General features: G+C 38.0%; 1 protein-coding gene across 1 annotated transcript in view; it reads right to left on the bottom strand.

Moving 5' to 3' along the window:
• LOC122788829 (steroidogenic acute regulatory protein-like) overlaps positions 1-21,197 on the bottom strand; it is a 120,708-nt gene that overhangs the window by 71,046 nt on the left and 28,465 nt on the right. The window contains exon 3 of the mRNA XM_044055696.1: positions 4,683-4,828. Coding sequence (XP_043911631.1) covers positions 4,683-4,828 — 146 coding nt within the window. The remainder of the gene's footprint in view (positions 1-4,682; positions 4,829-21,197) is intronic.

Genomic DNA, 21,197 nt, shown 5'->3' with positions numbered 1-21,197 from the left:
GCCAGCAGAAAGAATTATAAAAACTTGGACAGGGTCACAAACTTTAATTTCCATGTTGAGGAGTCAAAATAGGCAAATGGGATTATATGAATGGCTAGTGATGTATCAGAAGTAAGGAGATAATTTCTAATTCCCTATTACTAAATGGATTTCCTGGCATTTTGGCAAGTTGTTGCAGATGTGCTCAAATCAGCTAATCTTTTTAGCACAGTTTATAAAGGTGGGGGTGTTGTATTTTTCTCTTGTTAGTTAAAGCTGTGTTTGCTAAACCAATCATGCATTTGCTTAGGGTATTAGGGTATTAGTTTTCTTTTTGAGCCATTTGAGAAGGGTTTCCATATTCCATATATCACATGGTTAGCTGGAATAACTTGTTAGATGGTGGGCAGTCTTCTGTTAGCTTTGTGGATTATTAACTTGACCGAGTATGTAAGATTATTTCAGTAACTGAGGAACAGGTCTCCTGGTGTACTTATGCTAACAAATCTCATCTTAATGCTGCAGAACATGCTAAGTTGGACATGTCTGGCTAGAAGGTATATGACTACTCATCCTTTATCACAGAAGGGAAAGAGCTGCAGCCATCCTTTAGTGAGAGTATCCCAAGGACCCATCTCATCGTGGACTCATTTGAGGACTCAGAAATGATACTTGTAAGAACTAGTTCTACATATGATGGTATCTCCTTAACAGTAATCTTATGCTATTTATATCCACATAAATTAAACCTAAAGTATATGATTTACATACATAAGTACCTTTATCACACATCAGATCCTTACATATTACATCCAGACACACACACACACACACACACACACACACACACACACACACACACACACACACACACACACACACACACACACACACACAGACACACGCACACACATGTTCACACACACACGTGCGCGCACACACACACACACACACACACACACACACACACACACATATATATATATATATATACCTACACAAACACACACACACACACACACACACACACACACACACACACACACACACACACACACACACACACTATGGTAGATTAGAATAATATAATTTTTTCCCAAAATATTGCAATCCTAGTTGGGCTGCTGCCGCAAGGGTTTTCTCCCTGACTTCAGTGTCACAATGTAAGGGACTGCGGTTTAATAGTATCTCTTGTCATCCAGGATCCATCTAAGTTGCTAGGATGCAGTAGATAATGGCTTGGTTTCTTATTCTGGGGGGTGTGGACTACAGAAATCAGTGATGGCATGCTTCATATGCACACATCTCAGCCAAGCTGCCATCGACTACTTAGGCTGATATGCATGGGAGTGTACATGATTAACACTCTCCCTGGGTGCCTGCATGTAAATAACTGCTTAACGTAAGGAGAAAAGCAGATACTCCACTTATGTTCCCATGCCATGACGGAACTCTTATCTCACCAAACAGATGGGGGTGTGGTTGTGGTGCTAAGCACAGCAGACAGATTTTAGTGCCATACTTCTGTAATGAGTGAGGAGTGGTGGTGTCCATTATCATGTCAAAGTCTGGATGAAAAATGCACTGCTATAAACATACTGTAGTACTGCTAAAGGATCTGTGAATGTAGATTTATACAACTTAGCCTATCCTTCCTTATCAATGACATGCCTTTCACTGCATTGGTTGCAAAAAGATATTTTCAGCTGAACACGAACTATAACTCCCTTTCTTGACTGGTCATATTTCTAGCTACCTGCTCATCAAATTCATTTTATGCATGAGAAAAAAGCTAATGCAGGCCACCTGAAACTAGTATTCAGTCACAGATCCCTACTCGCTGACAGATGTCAAAATGCAGCTGACTGCCACTATCTTGAAAAGTCATTTAGCAGGGAAAACTGTCTAGCGCACACATTAAATAAAGTACAATTTAAATAAATTTTACAGTAGAAAAACAAAAAAATGAAATACTGAAAATTCACTTTTAAGTACATTATTTTATCAGTAACAATAAAGGACATCCAAACGTGTAACAAAACAATCTGTTGAAGAAAGCGAAAACTCCCCTAACAGAAAATGAAATGTTGTAGGCATAGACATGACATGGCATGACATGAACAAATAACATGAAGAAATAACAGACCCATAGCAACAAAAAGCATCCATTCTAACCTAGGCATCAAATTCCATACAGAAGCAAATTCAGTAAAAAGATTCTGCCAGACACTCTTTAATATGAGGTGAATCTGAAGACGCATTCATTACTTGTATCCTGAAGGTGCAGCTCGTTTCTGTATTTAATTTTCAGCAATGCAAAAATGTGTTACCTTTGCATAGTAAGCAATTGTCATTGCATCTTTATTCTCGTCCTAATAATGCCACAACAGTTTGCTTTTTTATGAAAGTTAAAACTGGCAAGTCTTAACATATTTTGCAGTAACATCTGGGGTTTATATGCTTCATATAACTTCTGAATATCTTCTCATTAATGTTAATGCTGTTTTTTTTTTCTACTGCCAGTCATAAACATATGACAGTTGTCCCATTCCAGTTACCAAGTACAAGTAAAGAAGATATTGAGCCAGTGTGGAAATTCTAGTGTAAAATGCTGCCCTTCCTGAAATGGTGCCACACATTTTCTTAAAAACAGCAACCATGATTATAGCAAGATCTGCCCAAAGTCTTTTTTCACGGACCTGTCTTTTTTATGTCACTTTGACTGCTGGTAAAATGCCAAAGAGTGATGTATTTTACAAAATGATACCTTTTGGGACCTACCTGCCTCATCAGTCAACAGTCTGCCTTAATAAATTGGCCTCTGAAAGCAAGTGCTTGGGAGTAATTTAAATTTGTTGAATCTCAATGAAGAAGTGTAAACTTTGATGGAGTCAGCCTACAAAAACTTAGCTCTCTTCAACTGTGCATTCCATAAGTTGTGTTTGCAGTAAATTCTAGTGACAAAAGGTATTGTTTTTATTTTACATCCATATACTATAGTGTGTGTATATAGTTCAGCGACTGATCTCTTGTTAAAATGCAGATTAGTATGGGGATAGCAGCCCAGCTGCATTTACAGTTTGTTTAATCTGAAACAACTTCTGCAGAGTTGGGGTGTGGCTAAGCACTGGGTCCAGTTTAAGGTCACTCCCATAGCTTACTTTTCCCCCCTGTTTTTAGTTTTGCAAAAATTAATGGTACGGCTAAACCCTAACTGGATGGAAGCTAAGATGGTTACCTAGACCACACAGCCATAAATTAAATGTAGCGTAACTGTGGGAGCAAGTCATGAACGCACAAGTAGCAAAAGTGTTGGTTATTTTACTTATTTTTCAGTTACCATTGCATGCTACAATTGACCAGCATCGCTGGAGATACATTACACAAAAGTAAAACACTGCATGGATACAAATGCATATTAAAACAGGAATAAAATGCACATGAAGAATTACCATAGAGGCCTAATTAAATAAAGCGGACAAGTATATCATCAGCTAATCCAAGTTAAGAAAAAATATGTAAGTATGTAAATATTTTGAGGCTGTTTTACCTGGATGTTTATGAATCAATGTTCTCTCTCTCTCTATATATATATATATGTGTGTGTGTGTGTGTGTATGTGTATATGTCTCCTCATATGGACTCATTCACCCACCAGAACTTAAGTGAGGTATTATGTAGTGTTAACACATATTTATAAACGAGATTGTGTAATTATACACAATGTTTTAACAGAAGAGTCTCTTAAATGACTACTTTGAAAATTCAGACCAAAATTCCATAAAGTTAAAAACGTTACAATGCTGTACAGCTATCACTAGTTAAAATGGGTGAGGAACTATTTTGCAATAAAATATACTACAAGCATATAATTATTATGCATAATTTACTAAATATTTAAACTACAAAAAAGGATGTCCATTTCCTGTAAGTGCAATAAATAAATTGGGGGTGTGCGTAATACAGTTATTACCAGATGTCCTGGGATTGTAAGGCACTTACCCTTTGGGCTCATGCTTCACAACAACCCCCCTCCCCAGGTTTATAATAATATCTGTACTGTTCACACCCCCTCATGTCTTATTGCATATGCAAAGGACAAGCGTTGTACTGAGATTGTTTTAAAAAATAATTTTAAACTAATCATTGGTGATTTGAAATAAGTCCTACATATGAAACAAGTCAAACAGGGAAAATCAACAAATCAAAAGTCTGCTAAAACAACTGTAATTTCATTATATGAGCTTGAGTTTTTACTTGTGACAAGCATGAAAGATGTAACCCAAGTACATCTTAATTGCATATCTGAAGCAGATAATGAAAATATGCCCTCAAGGAGAAGGAAAGCAATCTGCTTATTCATTACTCACTATATTATTAATGACAACTCAACAAAATCATTTTTTGACATATGATATCAAAAGTGATACTTTTGATGTCTGCTGAAGTGGAGATAAGTTGCTAAGAAAATATACAAGATAACCGAGTTAAAATAGCCCTTTTTACTTAAAAGAAAGTTGTGTGTTAGTTTTATGATTTTGTTTGAACAGTTATAATCTGCTGTCTGCCCCTGGAGCTAAGAAAGTTCACAGGTTTTCCCAAGAGATGGGAAAATTACAGAGCTACAGATAATTGCACATTGAAAGAACTGATGCCCAAAAGCTGTGATGTATGTGTGACATGAAGATAAAGGTGAGCCCTACCTCTTTAATTTCCACCTGCCATCCGTCCTGCTGTTCCAGGATGCTTAAAGCTTTCCAGAGGGCCTCTTCACCTTGCTTCACATAGGCAAGTTCCATTTCAGAAAATAGTATGCCTATGTTCTGATTGTCTTCCTTCTTACAGCCCACTGAGAAAGAAAAAAAAAACACTGAATCCTGAAAATAACTTTCTTTAAATTAAGATGCTCAGTGAATATTGGTATATCATTTTGGGGTGATCTAACAAGCATAACCTCAAGACTCCTTCATCACAGCAGTAAACAAGGTTTGGAACCAAGTACTACAATATACACCCAAGTAATTCTAACCAAACAGTGTTACTGTAACCCCAAACAATGAAATGCTTTCAAAACTGAAAAAAAAATAACTATAGGAACTATTATTTCTGAAAATGATTATTTTTTCCATGAAAAATCTGTGTAGATACATAGCCTAGCAAAACAGTAGTTAACACTAAAAGTCACTGTGGCAATGTTTATTCTAATAAATTATTATTATTATTAGTGTTATTATTATTTCCAAAGGACCAGTTATAGTCATCTGTTGAGGATACCTGATCAACAAATGAAATAATAAGTTAAATAAAACTGTATCAAGCTGTATGCTGCCAGACCTTGTTATACTATTGTGTTTATTTATTTGCATTTGTTTTCCAGGTTAAGAGCACTGATCCACATGGAGCATTTTCAGACTCAACCAGGAAGCCCAAGCTGGTTAACTGACTTGCTCAGAGTCACAAAGTAGGCAAATGGAGGCTGAGGGAATCAAACCCTAGACTGTAGAAAGCAGCTCATTAACAGCTCAGCCTTAATCGTGTGTACTAACTGCTAGACATATCTTGCCATCTGTTTTGGAGCTTGTGCTAGTATTCTGCATTTGATACTTGATGCCATGCTAGGTAATTAAAGTCACATCTAGTTGATTATTTTCAGCAGTTAACATAGCATTTGGTTCTGATACATACTTATAGATTTAAGCAAGCAATAATGCCTGACAGGGTGGCCATTACCGAGGAAATAACATACTTCTCAGTGGTATTGTGTGGTCTGATGCTTCTTCACCCCTGGAAGGTCTATTATTCCCCATGTAATACTCACCCTAGCAGGGTGCACAGAAAATGAGCTATCTGTTAAACTGGTTTATATTTGTTTTACTATTAGCATATACCTTTTGAATGTTTTTGATGTAAAATATTTCATCTGACTAATGTTTCATAGTTGCTGAAGGATACATAATTATTGTTATTGCATGTATTTTACATTCAGAATAAACAAATGTACATTATGTAATCCCTCCCCATACCCTAACTCTTCCTCTCAGGAAACAGCTACCCTCCTGAATAAACACTTTATCTCTTCCATCCAAAATCTGGTAGCCTCTAAGCCAAACTCTACTTTGACACCCACCCCTCCAAGTCCCACTAACACAACTTTGTTTTCTTTTGAGACAGTTCCCATTACTTACATCAAATCTCTACTACTCAAGCTAAAACCTTGCTCTCCTTCCGCTGACAATCTATCTCCTACATTCCTCAAACTTGCTGCTGACTCAGTTGCCTATCCTATATCTATACTAATTAATCGATCTATTCTGGAATCAGCTGTCCACACCCTTTGGAAATCTTTCTTCACTATCCCTCTTCATAAAGGTGGAAACTCAACTGACCCCTCAAACTACCGATCCATTGCCATTCTGTCCCCCTCCAAGATATTAGAAAAATGTATTCACTCACAGCTTCTCAATCACCTCCTCACACACCACTTACTTACCCCTACCCAACATGGATTTCGTCCTCACCACAGCACCACCACTGCCCTCCTCTCCTTCACTCATATCATTGCAGAGGCCCTAGACAACAATAAACTCATTTCCTGTCTCTTCCTAGATCTCTCCAAAGCCTTCGATACTGTCTCTCATCCTCTTCTACTATCCAAACTCGCAAATCTCAACCTATCCACCTCCGCACTTGCCTGGTTTAATAGTTGCCTATCTGGCAGGGAAAAATCTGTCAAATGGCTCTCATCTTCCTCACCTTTCCTTCCCATCTCCACTGATGTTCCCCAAGACTCCATCTTGGGACCCCTTTTGTTTAACATCTTCACCAATGATCCTTACACCTCATGCAAAGAATCCTCCCTTATTCAGTATGCTGACTACTCCATACTTATATCCATCTCAAATAACATTCCTGAACTACACTCCCTGACCCAACAGGCCCTACTATCCACTGAACAATGGCTCTCTCACAACCTATTGATCCTAAATCCCAAAAACACCAAACTCCTACTTTTCCTTCCCCATTCTCTTTCTCATCACAAAACCTCCTTTTTTGTTACATCTTCTAACAATACAACTATCCAACCTGACACCCACACAAAACTCTTAGGGGTCATTATCGATGATGAACTAAAGTTCAACCTACACATACTCCAATGTATAAAAAAAACAAACCAGAAACTAGCTCTGCTATATTGGAAGAAAAAATTCCTAGCCCCTGAATCTAGACTTACCCTGGGCCAGGCACTCCTCCTCCCCTCCCTCTTATACACCGCTGCCCCAGTTCTTACCAATATCCAGGCCTCCACTCTAAACAAACTCCAACAGACTTACCATAAAATAGCCAGATTCATTACTAACTCCCCATACAACTTACACCACTGCATTTCTTTAAACTCTCTTCAATGGCTTGAACTTCCCCAATTTCTGCTATCCTATCAATTTCATATGCTACATTCTATTCTTTATAAACCCTCCTTCTGTCCATCTCTATCTTCCTTATTCTCCATCTACATCCCATCCTGAACGGTCCGTACTTCAAACCAACAATTACTTGATATCTACCACCCAAAAAGGTCAGTAGGCAAACTACTCTACAAACACTCCCTTGCCATGCTTGGAACAAACTTCCCCTTGACTTACGTTCAATCTCCCACACCTCACACTTTAAAAATTAACTAAAAGCTTATTTTCTCAATTCCAGAACCTGCCCTTGCCATGACCCTACCTAGTCTTCCTTTCCTTTATGTGCCCTCAAAAGGACCATACTTAGTACCTCATTACACCTCTCTCTCTCCAATGTGTCTACTATGCATTTGCATAATTTTATACAAACAAAAAATGTTTATTGTTGACCTATTGAACTATGTCAATGTAAAATTGTTACTTAGCTACTTTTTAATGCAACTTTAACTTTATGCATGTAACCCAACATATGTGAATATTTTTGCTATAACCGCTATTATATCAATATTTTTAATTTAAAATTATACTTGTTTAAAATGTACTACTTGAGCTTTTCTCCTCGGGTCTCCACTGAAAATGGGCCACAAGCCCAGTTGGACAAACCCAGTTAACAAATGTCAATAAATAAATAAATAAATAAATACATAATACTTATTTAATGTCTACACTAACAGCTGTGGAGGCAGAGGGGCAGCCATCTTTCATACATATATATAAACTTACAGTTGTATAAGTAAACTTGCCATAACAATAGATGTCTGAATGATTACTGCTGCAGTACCCTTACCTGTATGGGTTATATCCCGCATATGATATAACAGATGGCCAGATTTCAAAGCTTCCAGGCAACTTACATTTGCCCAAATATTAAGTCAGCTCAAGCCCTTAACAGCTTTCACACCAACAGATAAAGGGAAGTTGAGCTCTCAATGGACAATGCTAAGAATATCAAAAAATAAATGCCCACACCCTGGCATAAAAAACACATGAAAAAACATGGGGAGTGGTGGTAGGGAGTGCTACTGCAGCAGTGACCATTCCAATATTTATGTTATGATAAGTTTGCTTACACAGCTGTACTTTGTTCATCATATTGATCACTGCTGCAGTAGCCTCAGCTATATGGGTATATTACCCTACTTTATTACATTTGGGAGATGAAAGGACAAGAGTCCAGGAGCCCTTGGAGAATGGTCCTTGCAAAGCCTGATCTAAAGAGAAGGAATCAAAGTTATAGTGCTATGTAAAAGTATGTACAGAGGACCAAGTTGCAGGTTCTAGTATCCTTCTAGATTCCAATCCTTTCCAAAAAGCCATAGATGAAGCCAAGGCCCTGGTAGATTGGGCCTTGACCCTGCCTGTAATAGTTTTGTTTTGGTGGGTATGACAAAAGGTAATAGTCTTAGACAACCATTTAGAAATGGTCTGTTTTGACACAGGTTGTTCCCTCTTAGCTTCACAAGAAATGAACAATTGATCTGAAGATCTGAAAGATATAATTTTGTCAAGATAATACCCGAGTTGTCTGTGGACATCTAAGGTATGGAGTATCCTTTGTCCCTCATTTTTAGATTCAGGAAAGAAAATTGGGAGATGGATAATTTGCTTAAAATGAATTTGGATACCACTTTATACATAAAAGAAGGATTAGTTTTCAGGAAAACCTTGCCTCTATGGAAAATGACCTTGCAGCTCAAGTACTCTTCTTACAGAGGTCAAAGCAATCAGTAAAACTGTTTTCCATGCTAAGAAATTCTAGTCAGCCAAGTTAGCTGGTTCAAATGGAACAAATGTTAACTAGTCTAACACAAAATTAAGATCCAAGGAGAACCAACTGGTTTTCTTAGATACCTGTTATGCAAAACCCATTTCAAAAATATTCTGACATGAGAATGCATTGATTGAGGAGATCCATAAGAAGACATGCTGCAATGGCTGATAAATGAACATGAATGAAGTAGTAAGAAAGGCCACAGGATAGTGACTCACACAAATATTGTAAACCCAGAGAACAACTAGCCCTGAATTGATGCAAAGTTGTTGGCACCAACTAGAAAACCTTTTCCATTTGCTAATACATGATTTTCTAGTATCAGGTTCTTGCCTTCAACAGTACCTGCTGCATGTCCTCAGTAAACAGGTGCATAAATAGAATTAAGACAGTGTTATCCAGACAGTCAATTGAAGTTGATTGGGGAATGGAGTAATTCAAACACCCTTGCTCTTTTGTGAGTAGATCTAGTCTGTGAGGAAGCTTCTGGTAATTACTCATGGTAATTTTCAAATGAAGGAAGAACCATGGTTGGCAGGGCCAGAACTTTCAGAAAGTACACTGGATATCAGTGGAAAGGTTGGAAAAGCATAAAGGAAAACTGTCCAAGTAAAAAATGAATGTCTTCCTGGCCTTCTTGTTTGGAGTCCTGGAGCAGAATCTTGCCAGTTGATTTTCCAGATAGGAGCAAATAGGTATAAATAACTCCCCACAGATGGATTAAGTCCCAATTTAGTTTCCATTCATGAAGGTCTGCCTTTGCCCTACACAGCTTGTCTGCCACACAATTTTGCTCTGGCAGAATATAGGTTGATTGTAGTGTGAGACTATATTGTGACTCTATATCCCAAGCTAAAATGGCTGGTCTGTAAAGGGGGGTAAGACCTGGTTTACCTTTGCTTGTTGATGTACCACATTACTGTGGTATTGTCTTTAACAACTTTAACCTGGGGACCAAAGATGATTCAGAGAGTTGAGTGCATTGATCAAGGCAAGCATCTGTTTTATATTTATGTGCTTACGTATGTCCTTGGTGTCTTACACACCTTGCACTTTTATTCCTCCTGAAACTACTCCATAAGCAAAGTCTGAGGTGTCTGTGGTGATTGACTGTTTTGGAACAAGAAGGGAGAAGGACAGGCCTGGATTTAAAGATATTAGCTGTCTCCACCAAGTTATTTCACTCTGACAAATGCCAGAAATGGGATTTGAAAATGCAAAGGATGTTGCTGCTAGGACCAAAGACACTTCAGATACCATTGCATCTTTCGCATGTGGAGTCTTGCCAGGACCATCATGAGAATCACAGATGCCATGGGACCCAGAATCCTGAGGTATTCCCACACAGTGACCAAAATCTGAGTGGAAAACATTAGAAACAGATCAAGATATACATCTATTGTTTTCCTGCAGAAGAAGAGCTCTTTGCACTGAGGTGTCTAGCAAATACCCCAGGAACACAATCTCTTGGAATCCCAACTTGTGCAACGGATCTCCCACCCAAGTCAGATTCCTGACACTTTGAAAAAGACTCTGTTAAGACAGACAAGTAATTTAAATAAAGACAAATGTGGATGCCCTGTAGCCTGCAATGTGCTTAAACTAGAGATACACACGTTGTTAACACTATTGGTGCAGTAGATAGTTCAAAGTGTAAGGGAAAGAAACGATAATGTGAACCATGCACAGAAAACTTTAAGAAACTCCTGAAGTCTGGATGCATAGGGATGTGATGATAATCATCTTTTAAATCTAATATTACTAGGAAACTTGAATGAGGAAGAGGAGGCAAACAAGTTGTGACGTGAAATCATTTTGAATTTGGGCACCATCACAAACAGGTTGAGGAAAGAAAGAAAGATCCAGAACTGGTCTCCAAGCATTTTCTTTTTTTGGCAATAAAATGTCCTTGAATACAAACCTTTCCCCATCTGAGAAGGAGAAACTGGTCCTAGCACACTCTGGGACAGCATGTGATAAAGGATGGGTGGAAATAAAAGAGTCTGGTCTGGTGGATGAGGGATTACAGCGTGGAAAGGAGGAATTTCCTCCCACTGACATATAAAACCTTGATGAACAATCTTCAGAACCTATTTGTCTGAAATTATCTGTTGCCAAAGAGAAAAGTGGAGATTCAGGCTTTCTGGAAGGGAAATGGGGGTGCCAGTGGGTGGGTGGGGCAAGGTCTCTGAATTAGTCAGACATGTTTGGCTGTCATTGATTTTGGGAGGTTCAAAAATTCTTTTTGGAGCCTCCTTACCATTTATTCTTAAACATCTGTTTACTTGCATTTTGTTGAGACTGTTTATTTTGCTTTTTTTGCCAAAAGTGGATGAGGCATTAGAAAATCCATTAGAAATTTTGGAAAAATAGGCTGAAAAATCTTAGAGACACCTTTTATCAATTTACCTGTTTCATCACACATTTTGGTCACTTCTTCAGCAAAGGGCAAAAAACTAAATCTCTAGTAGAAGGATAATTTAAAAATCTCATTTTTAACATCATCAGGGAGGTTCTTATAACACAGCCAGGCAAACCTCCTCAAAATAGTACCAGTGACCATAGCCCTGGAAGAAGTATCATACACACACTCTGTAAACAGTGAGGAGTGAATTGTACAAAAGTGGTAATTAAATTATTTAAAGCAGATTTTTCCTCAAAAGACAAAACTGGAGACAAAACTTTCCTCACAATTTCACAGCTTGTCAGAACAAACTTTAATATGTGCCCGACCATTTAAAATTCTGAAAATCAAAGTTTCAGAATCATATACTTTTTCCCTATACTTATCCATTATTTTCCCATTGTTGTCAGAAAGTATAGGATTGAAACTAAGTGTTTAACAGCAGTAGAATTAACTACAGCTATAGCTGCTGAGTCAGGTTTGGGAAGAGTGCATAAGATCTTAAAAGACTGAGGAGCTTTATACATTCTATTTTCATTTTTAGGGATAGATGGCTGACTATCATGAAAATTGCAGGCAGTAAGACACATATCCTCCAAAGCTTTGCAGGCAGTAAGACACATATCCTCCAAAGTTTACAGATCAGGAGGAATGGATGAAGGTTCTGGAAACTCGTTCTATAACAGCTCATACTATTTTCTGAGAGACTGAGACACCTTAGTGTTCTCCCACTGAAAACACTGGAAGGGTGGCCTAATGGTTAAGGTGTTTGCCTTACAAACACAAGGTGTAGGGTTTGAGTCTCACAGGGGATAATTGGCTAGGCTTAAAATGGCTCAGAAGGGCAGTTAGCCTAGTATTAATCTATGAACCTATCTATGAACCTATGAACATTCTGGAAATAGTCTCAGAGGAACAGAAACCACCACAGGGAGATTCAGAAACTGAGATCTCCTCTGAGTCTGAATCAGAAATCTAAGGAGAAAATCCTGTATCTGTTCCTACATCTTCCTGTCCAGATTCAGACTCTTGAACCTCTTTACCAAAAGCAGTATCCCTCTTTATTTTACCAGACACTACTGCATAAGAAGGATTAATAGCCTGAATTAAACCTTGAGCCAGACCTAGTAAACTACTCTTGTCTATAGAAATTTGAGAATGAGTAGATACATATTTAGTTTTCTGTTTCTTTTTGACATAAACATGGGGCCAACAGTGTTATTAATAGCAGCAACAGCTTTGCCAGGGATGGGCATAACATTTTTGTCTGAGCAGGGAATACTTCCTTATTCCCTCTCCTAGGACTGATAAGAGTGTCTCTTCCTTGCCCACTGACAGGACTCCAACAGCCACATAGGATATGGCTAACCCCCAGTCCACAGTGGCTGCAGGTGCTACATCAGTGGGATCCTAGGTAAAAGATAAGTGGTCTGAGGTACAACTAATGGACACAGCACAGTCACTCACCTGTGGCAGAGACAAATTGTTAGCCTGCTATAGTGACAAAGGCTGTTTGTTTAATTATTTCTTCTGTGGTTGGAAGGACCAACAATGAGACCAACAGTTTGTTCCATGGTCAAGCTAAAAAGATTGCCTCTTCTTGAGGAAAGCAAAGCCAGAGCTGATAAAACTTAAAACCCTTTAAAAGTCATATTTTTCATATAAAAACACAGTAAAAAGCACTCTAAAACACTTTGGCAGCTCCAAAAAGTAAAATAAACACATTTTTTCTACAGAAAAAAAAAATTTCGAATTACTTTAAACAACTTTTAAACTCACAGGAAAAAGGACCACAAAACAATGATACAGTCTTGTGACAGTTCATTAAAACACAAACTTTTAGCTTTAAAATAACTTTCATGACCTGGAAAGAGTTATTAAATAGAATTTTTTTTTTTAATGGAAGTGTTTTTCCAAAGGGAATTTTTTTTGCCAATCAAAGGAGCAGTACAAGCATACTGACGATTCTCAGAAGCCTTAGAGGAGTGCACTCTTTTGAGGCAGGAAAGCTCTGAAGGGCTTGGCGCCCAAACCTGTCTTTACAGTTAGCTCAGCTCAAGCTGACTAATTCTTTGGGTGAATGAAAGGTGCCCTAAAGCTTTTCATGCTGGCAGGCTGCTATATCCTATTTAGGATATAACACATACAGCTAAGGGTACTACAGCAGTGATCAGTATAAAGAACATCTCATACACACATAAGTACATACACGCACACACTACATACCCTTCAAATGCAGTTAACTGCATTTGTTTTATTTTATTTTCCTACACTTGGTAAATGCAGCTTTTTAAGAGCCTCAGATCATAGGGAGAAAAGTAAAATGGCAACAGCGGGTCCTTGAAACTACTATTGCAGTTATTTTTCTTATTTTTCCCTTTTTTAATTGATGCTTGCTAAATAATCGCGTCTTCTGTGTGGAGACATGCGTGAATGGGCGTACCTTCGTTGAAGGTTGTGCATCAGAGCTGGCAACTCGGCACGTAAAAATCTATTGCCAATCATTAGCAGACCGGAGTTCCGCTGTGGTGACCCCTAACCGGGAAAAGCCGAAAGACACAACAAAGCAAGCAAAAACAATATGGGGCCATTTCTTTTTCTCTTGCTACCTGGCGAGCCCTATTACAGAATGTGTGTCCTTCAGTAGGGTACAAGTTCCACCCATTTTCTAATATGATACAATGTCTCATTCACAGCAGTCTTGATGAGCCATAGTCTTTACATGGCACTTGTGTCATCTTCTGCAATGCTTCGGTAATCTGAGAAAATTGTCATTACTTTGGAATGAACTTAATCCTGTTTTGTATATTCTGTTTCTTCTGAAAAGATGACCTTCTCTTGTCTCAACAATATAAGATTTAAGAGTAGAAGCTATTTGCAGTATTACAGCCTCTGGCTTCACTGAATGCTTATCAGATGGATTCATTGTTTCAATATTTTGCCAAAGCGTGATGAAGAAAAACCTCCTGGTGTTTTGTCATAGTAGCACTTCCTGGTGTTTTGTTAGTAGCACTTCCTGGTGTTTTGTCATAGTAGCACTTCCTGGTGTTTTGTCATAGTAGTACTTCCTGGTGTTTTGTCATACTAGTACTTCCTGGTGTTTTGTCATAGTAGCACTTTTGTTTTTGCTGAATGTCTTGTTAAACTTCCTTTACATTTGGAACAGCCTGAGGTTGAAACAACACTGGAAACACTGCCAATCTTATCTCAAGGTTTACCCCAAGGGTTGTGGCACTGAAGGTTAAAGCCCTAACTGTGACCCAGACAACTTGATGATTTAGAGTAGCAGATTGACAGTAGAAGAGCTGGGTGGGGGCAGATGAAAAATGAATAGCTCATGGTTTGCCCATCGTGTGGGGGGACGGAGTGGTGGCATCCTGGTGGACAAATGTTTCTGGGAAAATGGAGGTTAGTAAACAACCAGGGACATTACCAGGAAGGATGTGGACCTGCCACTGTCAGCTGTTGACGGTAGCCCTAGAGGATGTATGAAGGAGTGCACATGCATCCTAGGAGGACAGACGGGTTCCTGCAGTGATGAAGGTGATAATGTCATCCACCAGGGTGGGCTAGGCCCATAGAGAAATGCCTCTAAGTAGCATGATACAAGCTGCTGACTGGATGGAGGAACTGTGTGTTATTTATCCATGTTGCTCACATAGAATCCATAGAGCCCTAGTTTGGGAGAAAGTCAGACTAGCTGGACATGAGATGAGATGGAGAGTGAGGTGACAGAGGCAAAAACATTCTCATGGCTGCCTGGATGATGGAACCCTCAAGGCAATTAGGGCAGGCTCGATGGTTGTCAGGTGGAAGGTGAAAATAGACCTCAAGATGAACATTTTTTCTAGGTGTTGTTTTTGTTTTCACCTCCCACCTCCCAACTCTCTCAGTAATTCGGGCAAGCTTGATGGTTGGCGTGTGGGAGGTGAAAAACAGCTACTAAAAATGTTCATCTCAAACCTTTTGTTCATCAGTAACTGCAAAACAGAGAGCCTAAGAGTCTTATTTTGCACTAGAAGCCTACATTCTCATGATATCTTTAACAATATGAGTAGCTCTTTTGAGATGATTATTGGACTGCAGATATCTTGGACTGGGAGTATTTCTAAACTCGTTCTTACACAATTTTGTGAAACTCTTGACTCACAAATTGAGGATCATTGCCTGAGATAAGGATATCTGTAATTCCATATTTAGAAAATATTACATTAAATTACATAAAGACTCAAGCTGACAAGTTTTTTTGTTGCAATCACTTCTGGATACTTTCAACAGTGAGCTACACAAATTATATATTGACAGTTTTTGAAATGAAACAAGGAAGTAGAAGTATTTATGTCAATTTATTCCCAACCACTCCAAAGTGTCATTGTGGGATTTTGTGTGGTATCATATCTTCTTACATATTTTTTGTGAAACATGTTGCATACTTGACCGTTCTTTGTCATCACCTCAATATTATGTAATGCACATTTGCTAAAAGTTAACTTCTTATGATCTCTCCTTTCACTTCGAAATTTTACTATGATTATGTATTCTTTCAAGTTTCTTGCCTCTCATCTGATTAGACACTACAATTCTGTTTTATCTGAACAGCAGATTTTGCTCATAGATAATCTTACTACAACAGATTTTACATATAATTCCATGTACATACAGTGCACTGTGGAAATATAAAGAACAAAATCCAGAGACTTTTGAAAGGTATAAAAAAGAAATATGGAGACGTGAAAGAAAGATCTGATATGGTGCCATATTATGCAAAGGAGAAAGCTAAATTAATCAACACAAAAAGGCAGCCCCAAAGAATTCAAAAAGAAATACAGGCAAATATTCCAGATATGGAAAAATTCACAATAAATATAAGATCACAAAGGGGGAACACAGAAAAGAAGATTAGTAGAGTAGAAGTTAAAAAAAACAGAAGATGAAGTCATGGAGTACTTGCGAAGTGAACTATTTAGTGCAGAAAGTCTAACACAAGTTACATCACAGCATGATGGAACAATGAGTCCCCAAAGTAAAGAGAAACAGGAGGAGCAGGAGACATCTGAAGAAGAAATATGGACATGAGAAAGAAAAAGAGATTTAATATGGTACAATTTTTATGTGAAGAAAGCAAAACTATCAATACAAAAAGAGCAGCACCAAAGATATTTGAACAGAAATACAGGCAAAGGCATCCAGACATGGAAAATTTTACAACACAAGAAATAAGAAAACAAACAAGAAAAGCAGAAAAGAGGATTAGTAATGGAGAAGTTAAAGACATAGAAACCGAGGTTATGGAGTACCTGTGAAATTAAGGATTTAGTGTAGATAATCTAACTCAGATGACATCACAGCAGGATAGAGCAATGGGTCCCCAAACTATGGAGAAACCAGTGGAGCAGGAAACATCTCATCATGTGCCATATGAAGATACTTTGGAGCCTCTCATAGGAAACCAGTAATTCAGTTGGAGCTGCACAGCAAGACAAGGAACAGGAAACTGTGGCAACTCTGACATGGCCGACACAGGATGAAACTGAAAAGAATGTGGCACAGGAAGATGCTCTGAAACTTTATATAGAATGCCTGCAGAAAATGGAGAACAAAGAATGTCCCCTCATTTTAGAAGAAAATGATCTAAGAGAAGAGTTGCTTGATTTAATAGAAATGGACAGGCATATTAAAATAGACTACAGAAAGTCAATAAAACCCCAAAAGTTAGAAGTTTGATAAAATAAATGAGCACAGTAAGTACTGTCCATAGAGAGTCATGTGATATAACAGATGTAAATAGGATATATTACTGTGCAGCTAAATTAATAACAGATAAAGTCTTACCACGAAAACAGGGTATTAAAGAAAGGAAGTGGAGAAATCGAATGCCATCATGGAAGTATCAAATAGATGAAACTACAAAGCAATTAAGACAAGAAGTGTCACTGTTAGAAGGGTATAGAAGGGGGAACAGAGCAACAAAAATACTCAGAAAAATAGATGTGATAAAAGCAATGCACAGTATCAGCAGAGATCAGGATCTATTGTGCACTATCACAAATAATAAACTATAAATATCAGCACAGGCAGAAAAACTTATAAGGTATACAGATAAATATAAAGGAAAAGTACAAAACAAACAATTTACTGATGACCCAAAAAGGTTTTATAGAGAATTGGGAAACAAGGCAAAAGGAAATGAAACACCACCAAAAAAGAAGAAACCAATACATTTTGGAGAAATATCTATAAAGATCCTGTGGAACATAACAAAGATGCTAAATGGATAGAAGAAGTAAAGGAAGAAATAAGAAGTTCAAATATACAGGATATGAAATGGAATGAAGTAACGGCCAGAGAGATTGAAACAAAGTTAAGAAATGCTCCTAATTGGAAACCCCCATGCCCAGATGCAGTACCTCACTTCTGGCTAAAAGTATTAACATCTTTACATGAAGATTTAGCCATGAGTAATCACTATTTATATGCACAACCTGACTAGGCACCAGCCTGGTTAACAACAGGAAAAACAATACTCCTACTTAAGAGTGAACCTGCAAGCTATCCTAAAAACTACAGACCAATAAATTACCTTCCAGTGACGTATAAACTATATACTGGAACTGATGCAGACACAGTTTATAGTCATTTAGAAGAAAACTCAATAATGGCAATAGAACAAAAGGGCAATAAAAGATAGTCATATGGAACAAAGGATCACTTGTTAAAGTCATAGTGGAGAACTGTAAAAAGGGGAAGAATCTAAGTATGGCATGGATTGATTATAAAAAAGCATTTGATAGTATCCCACATTCATGGATAAAAGAGTGCTTAAAAATGTATAAGATACACCCTACATTGATCAACTACATTACAGTGACCATGAAACAGTGGCAGACCACTTTGCAATTAAGCCATGCTAAAGGACAAATTATTATTCTAGGGCTAAAAATTCATAGGGGTATATTGCAGGATGACTTCCTGTCACTACTGCTATTTTTGTCTTGTCCTTAAATATACCAACTCTGAAATTGCACTACAGTGAGGAAAACGACAAAGTAACAGAGGCGGCCAAGCGATTTCTTTTCCAGGGAAAGAAATTGCTTATATGCCATTTCACTATTTTGCTGTTTCGTGCTTTCAAGTTCAATCAAGACGCATTTGAAGGATTGCGTCTTCGATTATATAATAGAAACCATATGCAAACACATCATACAGCTAGAAAAAAAAAACAAGGTTCCTAACTAAAAAATTACTGGACAAAAGACCATCAACTATTAAGACACCCTTGAAAATCTGTCCCTATATTCTGACTCTTATAGACTCTTGAGGGGTGATTTATGTCTAGTATTCTGTGCTATTAAAGACCCTAATCTTTTTACATGTCAACAAAACAAATGGCTCCACAAACACTTGAACAGGATTATGTGTGGTATGCAAAATGATCAAGTAAAGGGCAGATTGTTATGATTTGTGCCATGGCAATACAATTACTTTGAATCACTTTAAACAGTTAACAGAACACTTAGAAGTTTGTAAAACTGAGTGTGAAAAAAAGACCTGATAAAAAACAAAAAGAAAATAAGTCACGAAAAGCATGTCACAAAGAAGTTTTGCAAGAAATGTGACTACAAACATGAAATGAGAAAATATTCCACACCAGACCAGTGAAGTAAATACTGTGATAAGAGATATTATTTTACTAAAGTGTAGAACACAAGAAAAGTTGCACTTAAAGTAAGTGGTGAAGAGAGTCATGAATATGATTTAATTTGAAGTACTATAAGTGTGGAAAAAACTGCAAAGTGTAAAACAGTATGAAGCAGCGAATACAGTGGAGGAAAGCAAATTGTCAAAGCACCAGATAAAAAATATCAAGATAAATAATCAGAGTGCTGTACTAAAGCTGGACTCTGGAGCAGAGTGTAATATGATATATTTATTTATTTTACATTTGTTGACCGGGATAGTCCGACTGGATATATGTCCATTTTCAGCGGAGGCCCTGGGAGAAAAGCTCCACATACCAAAAAAGAGACAGTACATACATCACTGAGTGATAAACTCAGGCAGACATGCTTAGAAAAATATAGACAAAGAATACAGGCAGATATCAATATACACAATGTGCAGACTTACACCTGATTGGCAAAGACATATCAGAAAATGTGAACATAGAATACAATCAGATCTCATAATTCACAATGCTTAGACATTCAAATGCTATGAGGCATAGATACTTGGCTAAACAGCAGGTTGGGTAGCAAGACATGTATTAGTGAAGTTGTTAGTCAGGTTTAGAACAAGAGCACAGCCAATGAGATGTGAGGTATTTTTGAGTTCTCTTTTAAATAGGGGTAGTGAGGTTTCCTTGTTAATGGTAGTAGGGAGTAGATTCCAGATTTTACTGGTTGAGTTGGCAAATATAGCATCGCCTGCAGAGTTGTTGGATTTTTGGGTCAGTATCATTAGTTTATCAGCTGAGTGTAATGGCCTGGGGGCACTATGAGGGGTGAGAATATTTATAAGGGCAGGGGTGTTATCAGGCTGATGGATATTTTATGCACTACTATAAGCTGAACTGTAGAAGGGTAGGATACTCTAGCCATCCCAGTGCTTTGAGGTTCTGGCAATGGTGAGTCCTAAAAGCCATGCCAGTAGTGAATCTGGCTATATGATTGTAACATCCTGATAATTTGTTGAGATTGGTTTTGGATAGATTGGTGAATACAGGGGAGGCATGCATAGGGGTACAGAGGAGGTGTGATCTTGCAATAGCTACCCTAGCTGGGGGGGGGGGGTGAGGAAAGGTTTGGTTCTGTACAGGGAGCCAAGATTTTGTTGATGGACTTAATAGTGTGATTGACATGTTTATCAAATTTAAGGTTGTTGTCTATTATTATGCCTAGAAGCTTTGTATGGTCATCAGGGGAGATAATGGTATAATTTCTAGATTTGATGTTGAAAGAAGGAGGAGAAATTCTATGGTTAGTGGAGAAAAGTAGTAGCTTGATTTTGTTAGGATTTAGAAGCAGGCGGCGATTAGCTAGACATGTTTCTACTGTACTGAAAGTGGTCTGGGCGAGGGTTAGAAGTTGTGTAGGAGAGGAGGTGGAGCATATTACCATTGAGTCATCTGCATATTGGATGCAGGTGGCTCCTGGGATGGTGGTGTGCAGCTCATTGATAAAGATAGAAAAAGAAAGGGACCTAGTATGGACCCTTGTGGGACACCTAGGGTTAAAGGAAGTTGGGATGACAGCTTGCTCTGCCATAAGACAGCCTGCTGTCTACAGTTTAGGTAGGAGTGAAACCGTTGTATTGCGTGTTGGTCTAAACCAATGGTTTGTAGGGTATTGAGCAGTAGCTGATGGTTGACCATATCGAAAGCTTTTGAGAGATCTAGGAAGAGTGCTGAAGATACTTTGTTGTTGTTACAATGAAGATTGATGACATTAGATAAAGATAGAAGGGCTGTAGTGGTACTGTGGAATGGCCTAAAGTCATGCTGAGAGTTGGCGAGCTTTCCATTTTGAATAAAAAAGTGCATAATTTGTTTGTGTATGCATCTTTCCATGATTTTAGCTAGTGG

Source organism: Protopterus annectens, chromosome 14.part0, assembly GCF_019279795.1.
Source record: "Protopterus annectens isolate FY-2018-M chromosome 14.part0, PAN1.0, whole genome shotgun sequence".
NCBI lineage: Eukaryota > Metazoa > Chordata > Ceratodontiformes > Protopteridae > Protopterus > Protopterus annectens.
Note: the sequence above shows the minus strand (reverse complement) of the source record. Positions and strands in the feature narration are given on the sequence as shown.